The sequence below is a fragment of the Salmo salar genome, chromosome ssa03 (assembly GCF_905237065.1).
Source record: "Salmo salar chromosome ssa03, Ssal_v3.1, whole genome shotgun sequence".
Lineage (NCBI taxonomy): Eukaryota > Metazoa > Chordata > Actinopteri > Salmoniformes > Salmonidae > Salmo > Salmo salar.
Window position 1 is genome coordinate 67,486,043 of NC_059444.1, and position 13,324 is coordinate 67,499,366.

The 13,324-nt window shown below is 40.8% G+C and overlaps 1 protein-coding gene across 1 annotated transcript; it reads right to left on the reverse strand.

Annotated features, from left to right (window-relative positions):
• Positions 1-1,418: 1,418 nt before the first annotated feature.
• Positions 1,419-9,132, reverse strand: cnn1b (calponin 1, basic, smooth muscle, b). The gene is given in 7 exon segments (NM_001146385.1): positions 1,419-1,934; positions 2,112-2,258; positions 2,448-2,564; positions 2,703-2,840; positions 3,486-3,552; positions 3,766-3,887; positions 8,921-9,132. Coding segments are annotated over 7 exon segments (891 nt in total). The 5' UTR covers positions 8,981-9,132; the 3' UTR covers positions 1,419-1,694.
• Positions 9,133-13,324: the final 4,192 nt, after the last annotated feature.

Genomic DNA, 13,324 nt, shown 5'->3' on the forward strand with positions numbered 1-13,324 from the left:
AAATTCCAGAGGTCAGAACCTCAGGAGGGACTCTATTTTATGTAGCTTTATCTCCAATACCTCCTATTTAAAAACATATCACAATACCACTCAGTAACCGATGTCAAGACCTTTCAAATTTAGCTTATAGGGATAGTTCACCCAAATTAAAAAATAACATTATTTTCCTTCCTGTAAGAAGTCTATGGACAAGGTATAACCAGTCCATGCTTTGTACATGAGCATGCAAGGCATAGAGATGTGTTCTGTGGAACGTTCCAGGTGCAACACAGGAAGTGTCTGATCTTGAACAAACCTCTTAGCAAGCAAACAAGCCTGCTTTTCAAAGGTTTGGTCAAGCATGCACAGTTTAATGTTTAAACCATTAGCAGCTGTGTTAGGCTACATTATCCCGAGCATAAATATGTTGCAGACTTAAGTTATTCATTTGCGATTGCTGGTACAAGGTGATTACTTAATGAATCCACAGAATGACTGTCACATCTTGCAGTGCTCAAAATCACATTACATTCAAGATCTGCGGTGGGTACCCCATATCATGTAGTAGTTAGTGATACAGGGTCTGATGTATTGAGCTATGACTAAGGGGATGTTAATTAGACCGTTATCTCGTGTATATGTTATGGCTCTCAATGACCTGGCTTGTCCGCATTTCTTCTAGTCAAAGTATTCTATCCATGTGCATATTCAACAAGGTGATGCAAAGTGCAAATAGCGCAGCAATATATTAAAGCTGTGTGCCATGGAGACTATAGGGGGATTATAACTTGTCTCATGCAAACTGGCCTATATGACATCCACATTAACATAGCTGACACAATGGCTAAAATTTAATCTGCATTGTTTACCACTAATGAAGTATGCGAGACGTGTTGAATACTGCTTATAATACTAAAAATATTCAAATCTATTGGCTTTTCACGATGCCTTTAGGGGCTCAGATTAATTCAAGTATCAGGTTTGACGACCCTACTACTGATCTTCTAATGATTTAAAGAATACTAGAAAAAACATTCCATCTGTGGTATAGAATGGCTGGTTGGCAGTCCTGTGAGCTAGAGCAGGGATGTCAGCGCAGTGCAGAGGTGCATACACAGGCAAAGTCATAAGGAATACATCTGATCAAAGTTTCTAGTCCATGTCCCTGTGTCCTGGAAGACTCATTCTGATTCTGTGGGCTCCGAGTCATCCAGAGGGATTGAATCCCAGAGCGGACTCCTGTTCCTCAGGGGTTAAGACTAACAGCAACATGTCTTTCCATTCAAGGAACTTTTTCCTGTATTCTCAATGTTTAAGCTTGATGGGGATCTACAACTGAAAATCAAAATTTTTATAAACTATAAAAGATCTATAAATAAAAAATGACATAACATTAAGATTGATTAAGGAATGGGTCTCTTGACATTATTATTATTTTTAGTATTTATTTTCACCGTATTTGAATAGAAAAATCTCCATTGCAAAGGGAGAGAGGGGTGTGGGCCACAACATTAAATTGATTTAAAATAACAAGGTCAAAGAGATTGAACCAGGCATAAATCCCCTCAAAGGACAAAAATTATTTGAATGGTTGATCACAAAAAAAAAAACAGCAAGGGATGAGGATAATGAAAACAGTAAATAACAGTTTGGATGGTCTTGCTGGTGGAGAGGGGTTCTTGAGAGGAGGGGACTGGGGGCTTATACTGTTCTCTTTAGTCATAGTACATAGTACCGTCAAACTCAGCCCTCTCCCCGTTGTTGATGAATTCATCAGGGTTGGAGCAGTACTTGTTGTCGTAGACCTGCCGAGGGAGGCCGTATGTGGTCATGCCCTGTTGGGACGCCATCTTGTTGGTGCCCATCTGCAGTGAGACGGTGGAGGTGTCGCATTCCTCCAAGCCCAGACTCTTGTCATAGATGTGTCTCCTGGTGCCAGGGGCCGTCATGCCAGACTGAGAGAGGAAGAAAAGCAGGAGAGGATTAGATATAGGCTACAAAGTAATATTTTATATCATATTAACTGCTTTCATGATAGGCAGAAAGAGGGAAAACTCCCAAGATGTGCAGAATGTTAGTCAATTCTATCTCTACCAGAGAATATCTATTTGTGAAATCAAATGGCGCCCCACCTGGTTGGCACCCTTATTGGTGCCCATCTGGAGGCTGATGGTGGACTGGTCCAGAGGGTTCTCCATTCCCCCCCTCGGATCGTACAGGTGACGCCGCGTGCCATAAGATGTCATGCCCTTCTGGCTGGCAAGTTTGTTGGTACCCATCTGGACAGACAGGCAAAAGTAGTGCACTGGTTATGCCAGAACTATAATACCATTAAGCCAATCCTTTCGGCCAAACTAAAAACAAATGAAGGTATGTTATAACATGCTGCTACTACTACTTATATTACACCTGTAATAACAGTGATATCTTAGTGTATAAGGTGTATATGATACAAAGACTGTTCTGACCTGCAGGCCGATGACATTGCGCCCTTCCTTCAGCATGTCTGGGGCGAAACGGCGCTGGTGTGCTGTTGCATACTTCACTCCCATGTCATGCTTGGAGTGGAAACCTTTGGACTTGGCCTGGTGAAAGAGGGGAAGGTTAAACAGATTATGGATCCTCACATGAAGTAGAAGTAGGTTTCTTACAAGCCACTGACAATACTTTCTACATACAGTACAGTACAATGTACTGAGATTCCTCTATGGGTTTCCACTCACAATTCCAGCCAGGGTGATGAGCGTGCTCTGGACCTGGGTGTAGTTGGTATTCTCAAACAGGTCGTTGGCCTCAAACAGATCGTATGGCTTCATACCATAAACTGTGATGGCTCGGACAAAATTGCCAATGTTTTCCAGCTGGGCAATGAAAATGAAGAAGAATTAGCCAAGAGCAAATGGTCCACTGATGTAAATGCAAGAATACAAACAAAGAGGACACCAGTTACTGAGTTATTTGTTATTTTTATATTGTCATATTTCTTTAAATAATCATTCTATTTGAGACTCAGGACTTCAGAATGATCAGCTTTCTGGGGTTTTCTTTAAAGCCCTACTCACCAGTTGGATAATCTTTTTCTCTTTTATTCCTGACAAAGGGACCACCACATGTGAGTGCATTGATTCTTAGTAACATTGTATGTCATGGATGATTCTTTGGAAGTGCCTCAACAAACACTTAAAAGTGTTGTTTTCTTTTTGAATATCATATAAAGAGATCTGAAGATGCACGCTGAGATGTGCCTCATTAAACAACGTAGCTGCAGCTTGGAATGTAAATAAATCAACACTATGCCAAGCAAAAGACTACCTATCTGGTTACATATTTTAGCGAGTTCAGTGGATGAAAGGTATGGAGTGGAAAAAACGACTGACTCTTGGCATGCTTATGCTGCTCAATACTAAGCAAAGTATCTATAATAACTATAGCCTACTGCATGTCATGATGGGCATGATGTTACATAATAATACAAAAACAATAATTCTGTCTCAGAACAAGCTTACCTGATGCCAGTTTTGCGGGGAAGTGTTAATCTTTCTTACAGATCCTGGCTGAAGTGTGTTGATAAGTCTACACACAAGGAAAGAGAAAGCACAGAACAACAGTCAAAATACTGTTCTGACTTTGAGTGGCCCAGTCATCATTAACAGTGGGGAAATGAATGAGACTGAACGATATTGGAAGCAACAGAAAGTAATATGGTGATATGACACACAATATGCTCTGCCATTCTGCATGACATTCTGCACGGCCACAGTACTGAGGAGAGTTTCGCTCACTCACTCGCACAAGATGACCCCATCCTTTAGGTTCTCCATGAAAGGATCAGCGATCTTCTTGCCTGTTACGTCCTGGATCCACAGCCTCAGCTCCTCCTCCTTCTGGGGGTCATACTTCTGGGCCAACTGAAGAGGCATTCGGAAAGTTTTCAGACCCCTTCACTTTTTCCACATTTTGTTACATTTCAGCCTTATTCTAAAAATGATTAAGTTATTATTTTTCCTCTACACACAATACCCCATAATGACAAAGCGAAAACAACGCATTGAAGGGGTCTGAATACTTTCCGGATGCACTATAAATGTGTTGGATTTGACTTCATCCTAACATCTGCAAACACTCAGGTTAATGTCTTGTAACTGTCAGTTCTGCGTGATGAATGATCTTGTGACAGGTGCTTGGCTACCTGAAAAATACAAATGATCTTACAATAAACTGTAACTATAGTTAAAGAGTCATAGAACTATGATATTCATCAGAGCTATTATCCCTCCTTCTCCCTTTTCCTTTCTCATCTTGTAACAGAGGGATAACATTCCTCTCCACTTTCCTTTGAAAGCCTACCCATTGTAATAAAACCTAAAGATGAAGATTAGAGTTAAAAAAAACAACAGGAAGAAAATGAAAAATGGCCAAGGGACATTCCTGCATGGAGAAACACTGATTCTCCGCTTCCTTGTATTTCCCTATTGGCACAAACGCATCCCCCTAATACCAGAAATTCTATGGTGGGTCTGTAGCCCCCCTCTCGCTCTGCGCTCTCTCCTTTTCTGAATGTTCTGCTCACTCACAGTCTGGGAGAGAGCTTGTGAGACCAGGAGCCAACACAAACAGGTATTTCAAAGCAGCAGGGTTTGCAAAGCTTCCAGTCCATCACACCAAACTTGGGAGAAACAGCTCTCCCTATTACTCCACCCTGTGCTCCCTCTCTCCCTCTGGGTTTTCCGGAATCTGTCCTTTTACAGTGAGGCGATCTACTCAGGCAATCCCACATCTGATAATGAGATGCCAAGACCTGCAGACAGCACTTGCATCCAGCCAAGGTATTTTGGTCAGAGTTTCATTTAACTGTGTCAGGAGGTCAGGAATGTAATCAGAACTGGTTCATTTATTTAAAAATTTATAAGTCTTTGATGCCAAAATTGGCACCTATCCATTGATTCTATCAGTGTTTTTCATGTATGAAATCAGTGGAGAGAATATACATTAAATCAGTGTAGGTCATGGCATAAGGAATAAATTGGTTTAAGTTGATACAAACGGGTGAAAGTAAGACAGAACGGTCCAGTATGGAGTACTGGCAAAATAAAGAGTGGGTTTACGTCACACCGGTAAAACATAAACCTATCACAATAATTAAAACAGATTTCAAGAAAACTGTAGGCTATCACACTATTTATCATACCGTATGTCATTCGCATGAAAAATGAGCGAATGGACTTGAAAACTTGTGGAATACGCTCCAAAACGCAGTGGTTCAACAACAACACTGACATTTTGATAAGGCAGAGATGAGAGGCCAAGACCGAGATGCACGCGGATAGCAGTATACACATCAATTCAGGTTACAAGACCTAATGGCCTAATGAAGGACAATCACCGAATGTCATTCAGAACACTTTTTGGTGTTTTGTAAATGATGTATCATCTTTTCATTTATCAAAAGTCACTGCTATCTGGATGCCGGAATTATTTTAGCATGTTGTAGCGTAATAGTTGGAATAGTAACTGAAGTCTGGACACTGACTGTAGGCCTCACATGTCGCCTATTATAATGTTAACTCCTGCAGAGTGAAGTGTTCCTCATGTAACAGTGTAGGTTCCGTCCCTCTCTTCGCCTCAACCCGGAACCCTTGCACGCATCAACAACTGACACCCACCGAAGCATCGTTACCCATCGCGCCACAAAAGCCACGGCCCTTGCAACGCAAGGGGAAACCCTACTTCAGGTCTCAGAGCGAGTGACGTCACTGATTGAAACGCTATTAGCGCGCACCACCGCTAACTAACTAGCCATTTCACATCGGTTACACTCACAGTAAAATTATAGACCAAATGCTAATTTTGTCTCGGGAACAGGAGTGAAGAAATACGATTTATTTATCTCAGCATCTTGAGAGAATGAGATTGAGGCTTTTAGGGACCTGTTGTGTAGCCTTAAAGTGCAATTTTCTTCAGCTACATAAAAACTGACAGTAGTTCATTTTCAGCCACATTAAATATGCATCCAAGACTAACTGAAATACTATCAGAAACATGTTGGATCGTTTTCACAGCTTTTCATTTCCTTTAAACCGGTCAAACAGATGTCATTTGGAAATCTCCCTGGTCCCTAAACGTCCTCGCTCCGTGAGAGAAGCAGAAATGAAAGAGAAAATTTAACTATGTCACCTATACGGAACAAAGATTTAAACGCAACATGCAACAATATCAAAGATTTTACTGAGTTACAGTTCATAGAAAGAAATCAGTCAATTGAAATAAATTCATTCACATGACTAGGTAGGGGCGCTGGGGAGGGCATAGGCACACCAACTCAGGAGCCAGGTCCACCCACTGGTGAGTCAGGCCCAGCCAATCAGAATGAGTTCTTCCCCACAAAAGGGCTTTATTACAGACAGGAATACTCCTCAGCACCCCCACTCCCCCTCCTCAGACGATCATGCAGGTGAAGAATGTGGATGTGGAGGTCCTGGGCTGGCATGGTTACATGTGGTCTGTGGTTGTGAGGCCAGTTGGACATACTGCCAAATTCTCTAAAACAACATTGTAGGCGGCTTATAGTCAAGAAATGAATATTAAATTGTCTGGCAACTGCTCTGTTAGACATTCCTGCAGTCGGCATGCCAACTGCATGCTCCCTCAAGACATCTAAGACATCTGTGACATTGTGTTATATGACAAAACTGCTAGTGGCATTTTATTGTCCCCAGCACAAGGTGCACCTGTGTAATGATCATGTGGTTTAATCAGCTTCTTGATATGCCACACCTGGCAAAGGGGAAATGCTCACTAACAGGGATGCAAACACATTTGTGCACAACATTTTAGAGAAATAAGCTTTTAGTGCACATGGAACATTTATTTCAACTCATGGAAAATGGGACCAACACTTTACATGTCACGTCTATATTTTTGTTCAGTATAGATTGTAGATGATGCACTGATCATTCTATCGATTTATTCCATCATTAGCAAGTATTCTAGTATTCTAGATGAGGGTCAAGTCAAGTAATGACAGAAGAGGAGCTGTAAGGATCTAATTACAGACAAGTTGACTAACAAATGTAACAAAATAAAAGCAGAAAAATATCTAAATATAGCTTAAAAACTATTCCCGCACCCTGGTTGTTCAGACGTCCCTGAGTAACTTGCGCAGGTAGCCTACATTAGCCTTTTGAAATAATTGATTGACACTCAGATGAAAACACATGACAGGTCATGTTTATGCCACATTAAAAGGTAGGCTAATACATTTTAAAAGTTAAAGGACAAATCTTTACTATTAGGCTTGTAGAGATCCTATTAAATTAATAGGGATTCTATATGTAATTCTATGATTAGGCCCATATAGATTTTCTTTAAGTGTGTACACACATAGGAGGTCCCTGTACCGGGAATACATTACATTTACTTTCACCCCTGGATACAAACAATCATGTTGAAGGTTGACATTCCAATGAATCCACAAGGCTTTGTTCTGTCTGCCTCAACAGTGTTTTGTCATTCCCCACTGGAGTGTAAATTGTTTACAGAGAGACACTTGCTCAGGTTGTAAGACAGAGCTCAGGGACACCTTAAAAGGAGGTTTAGGTTGCTGACGTACCTATCTGTCAGTCTCTGGATCCTATCCACTGTCATCGGATGTCATGCCATATATATATATATGTATATATATATGTATATATATACATACTGACTGATACACTATTGAATATGACCTATTTCTATACTACAGCACTAATGACCATGGTGGCCAAGTATAAGGAAATGTTCGTTTGAAGAGTGCCCCTATGAAAGTATGGACAGGAAACCACTATGTATGCAGGAACAAGGGCTCTTCCAACACGATAAGGTTGATGATAGGGATAGCAAATTCAGTTGTCATTGACAGACATGGAGTTGGGAGTTCTGGAATATTCTGGGATAGTTATTTGATCCCATTGGCAGAGTCATGCTGTGTCCAAGCTGAACATGGGTTGTCAGCAGGTATGACACACGCACACACATATTGTGCATCCCTGTCATTGCACTGTCACTGAAAATACAATCTCTCCCAAACATCAGTGGATGTTGATTGCACAGTCGCCTACATGGTAGGCCTACAGTAGCTGGTCCATAGACTCTTGGTTGGTGTTGATGACTCATTTCATTCTCGCCTAGACTTTAATCTGAAGTTCAAACAATAACAAAGCGGACAAACGCCACTGATTTGGTAAAATAGCTTAGGGATGGGTCTGTAGAAATGCAACAACTGAGGGGTTCTGATGATGGGGTAAGAACAAGGAACTAAGCTAATGAAGGATTTATAAGTCATATTCTTCAAGAATCAATGGGTATCACGAATTTAAAAGTCCAAAATGAATATAGCGATCACAGATTGACCCTTTAAATATATATATACACATACTGGTAGCCTTCTAGAGACACCTTGAAATCAGACCTTCTGGGCTCATCTGGGAGTAATTCTGTCATTGTGCTCTGTGACAGACAGGTGAGGTGATATCACCTGTAATCTAAACGACCCAGTTCGAAGTTATGAATCAGAGACAATTGGTTTGGATGCCCTCACATATTAAACGATAAAGTAAACTGTTAGAATGGTAGGCTGCCATTTATCAGTATAGGCCTAGGCCCTAGACCTAATGATTAATCCATGATCACCATTGACAGTCCAATTCTGACAGTCCAAAAAGCCTATTCGACAAAATCTCCTAACAGAAAGCAAAAATATTTTATTGGCCCTCGATATATCATTGGTTTCCCTACAACTAATAAATCTGAGAAGATGCACGTAGTGACAACAAGATATGCGAGCGTCAAGTGCGCACCTTCCTGAGCGCGAGCATTCTCTTGGCCCACTGATGTCAATTACGCAAAGACCCCATTATTTTCATTTCAATTAAAAGGAAAGCTACATGACATGCGAGATACATACCTTACTTTTGACCTCAGCAGAAAGTCCGAAGGATGGTCCACCTTTGAAATTCTTTGACATAGTTATCTTTGATTATTCACAGAGGAGATTTAAAAATGGTGAAATACACCCCTCTATCCTGGCACGAGAAAACCCACAGCAAAGTCCTCTTTCTCCCTGGACTCCAATGGATATGACAGACCCGCGGATTCAGATTCTGTAACGTTCTTGCTCGCTCTGGTGAGGCTGTGGACCACTTTGCAACACTTTTCTCAATCTTTTTTAAACTCTTCCCATCTGTGGATTTCTGGAGTGCGGCGCGATTGGCTAGGGCCACCATCCAATCCCGACGTTGCCTCTTCCTCTGGGTGATGTCACCAGTATGGCATTAGACTCGCTCAGTGTCACTTTTTCCACCTTAAGGGGAATTGGATGTTGGATGGATGATCCTTTTCAATTGCCTAATTTTACTGCATCCAATTTCACTTTCATTACCAAATGAAATAAATATCAAGCACATCACAAATTCATAGACCTATTGCTATTATTAAATAGTTGAGGGTCTAGCTCACAATCACAGGTCAAGGCAGACCTTTAGAGTTTTGAATTACACATTTAACTTTATATTTATACAAAGTATTATAAAGTAATATTTATACATGCTGCAAGGTGTTTCATTACTGTAGATGTAGATCCTATATGACAGAATTATTTGTCAGGCCTGAAAGTATTCACCCATCCATCATAAACCTGAAGAAGCTTGGTTTACATTGTTGGGCAAAGAGGTTCAAGACCAGCGTAACCCTAATTATGGTCATGGTCAAGGATGGTTAAAAAAGCAGATATGGAAAAGGTAGGCTAAATGGGTACTTTCCCACTTGAGAATATTTAATTGATCACTTTCTTATGTAAAATGATTTCAGTATGAATAGCAATATGATTTATCCTGATAATAAAACATTAAATGTATCCCAAATGTATTTACGTAGTGATTCACATTTTATATATATTCTTCCTTTACCATTTTCAACCCTGATGCTCTACAATTCCTGTCTTAGTTTTCCCATAACAAACTTTGAACTAAATACTACAATCTACTTAAAAAAAAAAAAATCTCTTTGAAAAGAAGCCAAGAAAAAGTGCTAAACACCCTTGTTGGCAAGTGTTTTTCTACCATCTTGTCAATACCTCTACAACACCCCCATACACCCCCTATACCCACACATATAGTATAGTGTGTTCCATAGAGTTTCATTTGAGGTCGTTGGTCTGATCTATATGGCTTGGGGGCCTGACGTCACTTGGAACAATGAGCTGGTTTTCCTCTTATACCCCAGTGTTTCACTCCGCTGCTCTGCTCGTCCACAGGCAGATGACAAGGGAATGGAATGCAAAGCCAGCAGGCTGTGGAGTGTCAAAGGGGAACAGGCAGCACTGCTCCCCAGAGAGCAGCATGATGATTCACCCTACTGCTGTTTGTCTTGTCCCACTTTCACTCTCCCACACATATGGTGGTAATGCGTTACCAGACAGGGCATGAAGAGAAGGTTCTGGAAAGAGCACTATGAGGGGATGGAGGATGGGGAAAGGGGTTATGGTGGAGGGCTGTGGGAATGCTGGAATAGTGGAGTTCAAACACCCTGACCCAGTAACAATACAGGCAGGATTACTGTAAATCAATCAAGTTGATGATAACATGACAAGAGTAGTATGGTAGAGCAGCAGTGACACTGTCTGCAAAGCTCACATGATTCCAAGTGGTTTTTAATATGGAGGTTCCTAGACAATGATGGACAATAAATGACAAATTCCAGTTACAGTGTAATTACACGTTGGAGCATATCGTTGGGACACCAATGTGTTTTTTTTGCAGGGCTTCTCAAATGAAGAAGAGTGGAAGTCAGGTGGACTTTCTCTGCCTGCGACAAAGACAAATGAACTATTTCCACCAGTACACCAGTGGAGAAATACCTGTTTTATAATGGTTTCTAGAAGATCACAGACCTGCCAACATTATAAAAGTAAATGATTTGGGTTGAGAAGAGTCGTAATGCCTCAGCTCAGACGATTGCAATTGCACTGCATTTGTGTGGAAAAGGTCACACATTTTTTGACAGTAAATGAGTTTCAGCCTGATAGGCTAGCTGTCGTGATAGTAGAAGTTTGAGTTTGGCAGACATCTTTACACACAGTAGTCGATAGTGTATAAACCAAGAGTTTATGAAGCATAGAGTCTTACTGAGCTACTGATCTAACTACTGAGCACCATTAACAATGTTAACAACTATGTTATAACCCAATAGTTGACATTTAATAACAGGACATAGTCATGAAGAGTTTGAGGAACACTGTGAATCTGAAAGTGCACACTTTAACAAACAATGACCAGAAAAAGATAAACTAAGCAAAGCTTAAATAGAGCTTGTTTGTGAAGATAGGACTCATAAACCATAAAGGGCCAATCAGCAGTTAAAACAATAACCACTGTTTTGGTAAAAAGCTGAGGGATGGAGCTGGAGAAATGTAATCACTCATATTCATAGACCTATGGATGCAAGGACTGACCATCCATGATATCAACATTATAGTTTTAACCATGTTTTGAGGCTATACAGTGTTTGTTTACATTGAATTTGTTTACAAACATTGGAGTAAAACAGGCTTATATTTTGGGTTCTGAAGGGGGTAAGACATTAAAACTAAGCTCATGAGGCATTTATAAGTTACATTCTTCAAGAATCAATGGAAACATTAATTTATGTCTAAAAATGGATGTAACAACTGCTGATTGCCCCTTTAAAGCTCACCTTAAAGTCTTACTTTAGGTATGAGGCTGCGACTGTGATGACAAACTTAAATTATAGTGGAGCCTTATGTAACATGGCCATAAACAGACTGTCAGTGAAATACAGAAGCGCACAGAGAGAGAGAGTAGCTGAGTGTGGGACCAAGCAAGGGTCTTATAAAGATCTCAAGGAGAGAAGAGGCACACAGGAGGAATTTGGACACTTTATTTGGGCATGATGGGAGAAGGAAGGGCCATAACTGGCTGGAGCAGCCCAGATGTCATGTGATGTGAAAGTGGAATCCCTCAAACTGATAATGAACTACGGTTACATATTTGCTGTGCTGTGAGTCTGTTGTGGGTCATATACAGTGAGAGGAAGCATAGGGAACATACCACACCTCCAGATTGGAAACCTCTAATGATGGTCTGTTCATTTGAACGCTAACGTACTGGAAATACTGTGTTGCATGGAGTCTTTAAGAACGACAAGGTTTGGATAACATAACTTTAAAGTCAAACTGAATTAGAAACACAGGAGTAATTAAATAGCCATGAGAGAGGGTACACCTTGGTAGGAAGGACACCTAGGCTACAAACAGAGCTCAGGCAAAGGGAGATGAGAAGACTGAGGCTTTGGGAAAACTACGAGATCCAAGAGAGGCAGACAAATTGTGCAAGTCATAATATTTGACAAAGCAAAGAAATAATGTGCACGTGTGTAGCTGGAACTGATGAGAAAGATGGAGAAGCAGCGAGAGACAGAAAACTGCTGTTCTGGATGGTGGAGGGGCATTTCCAAAGTTCCAGCTCCCCCCTCGTCCACTGTCTGGCTATTTATGGTAGAAGGCCTCCTCAACCTAGGCTGAGAAGAATTCAGAAGGCTGGGTTCTTAACATCATCATTTGGGCTGTCTATGCACAGTAGGTCAGAAAGTTGAAACAAATTCTGGGCTTGACTGATACATCTTTTGGTGAATTAATACCCAAGTGTCTGGGTGAATTTATGAAGTGTTTATGTATAGTAGCTGATAGCAAACTGCTATTTGATAAACTGGTTAAAAGTCATGTTAAATCCCCACTGAATTGTCCAGGGTTTCAAGTACCTTGTAAAAAATCTGTTCTTTTAATAGCCTCTCAGAAGTCTGGAATGTTGATTTCAGAGTAGTTTTTTTTAAGTCTGGGAAAGCTTACTGTACAAATACCTCCTCAAACATCCCAATACTGCATTTGTTACTTTAATGTAACAATATGCTGCTCAATAGTGCTGGCTAAAGACATGGGGAGCTTGAATGCTGAATGGAACTGCTGAAAGCTGCTATGTAAAAATGGAAAAGGAGATTTCACTAATACTTATAGACCTAAATGATCAAATCCGTGTTTTCAAATACACTATCCACTTAGAGTAGACAGACATGTGTGATCCAAGGAGCACCAACCGATTTGCAGATTCAGTCAGACTACAAAAACATTACAAGCACTGAAGGCAGTGCATTTATGTTGTGTACTAGTGTAGGTGACATCATGTGTGTGTGTGTGTGTGTGTGTGTTTGAGTGTGTAGCAGAAGAGATTTTCATTGAGTCTCATGTGACCATGTTTGGTAACGCTCTCCAGGCCCAGTCTGTGACCCAGCCCCTTGA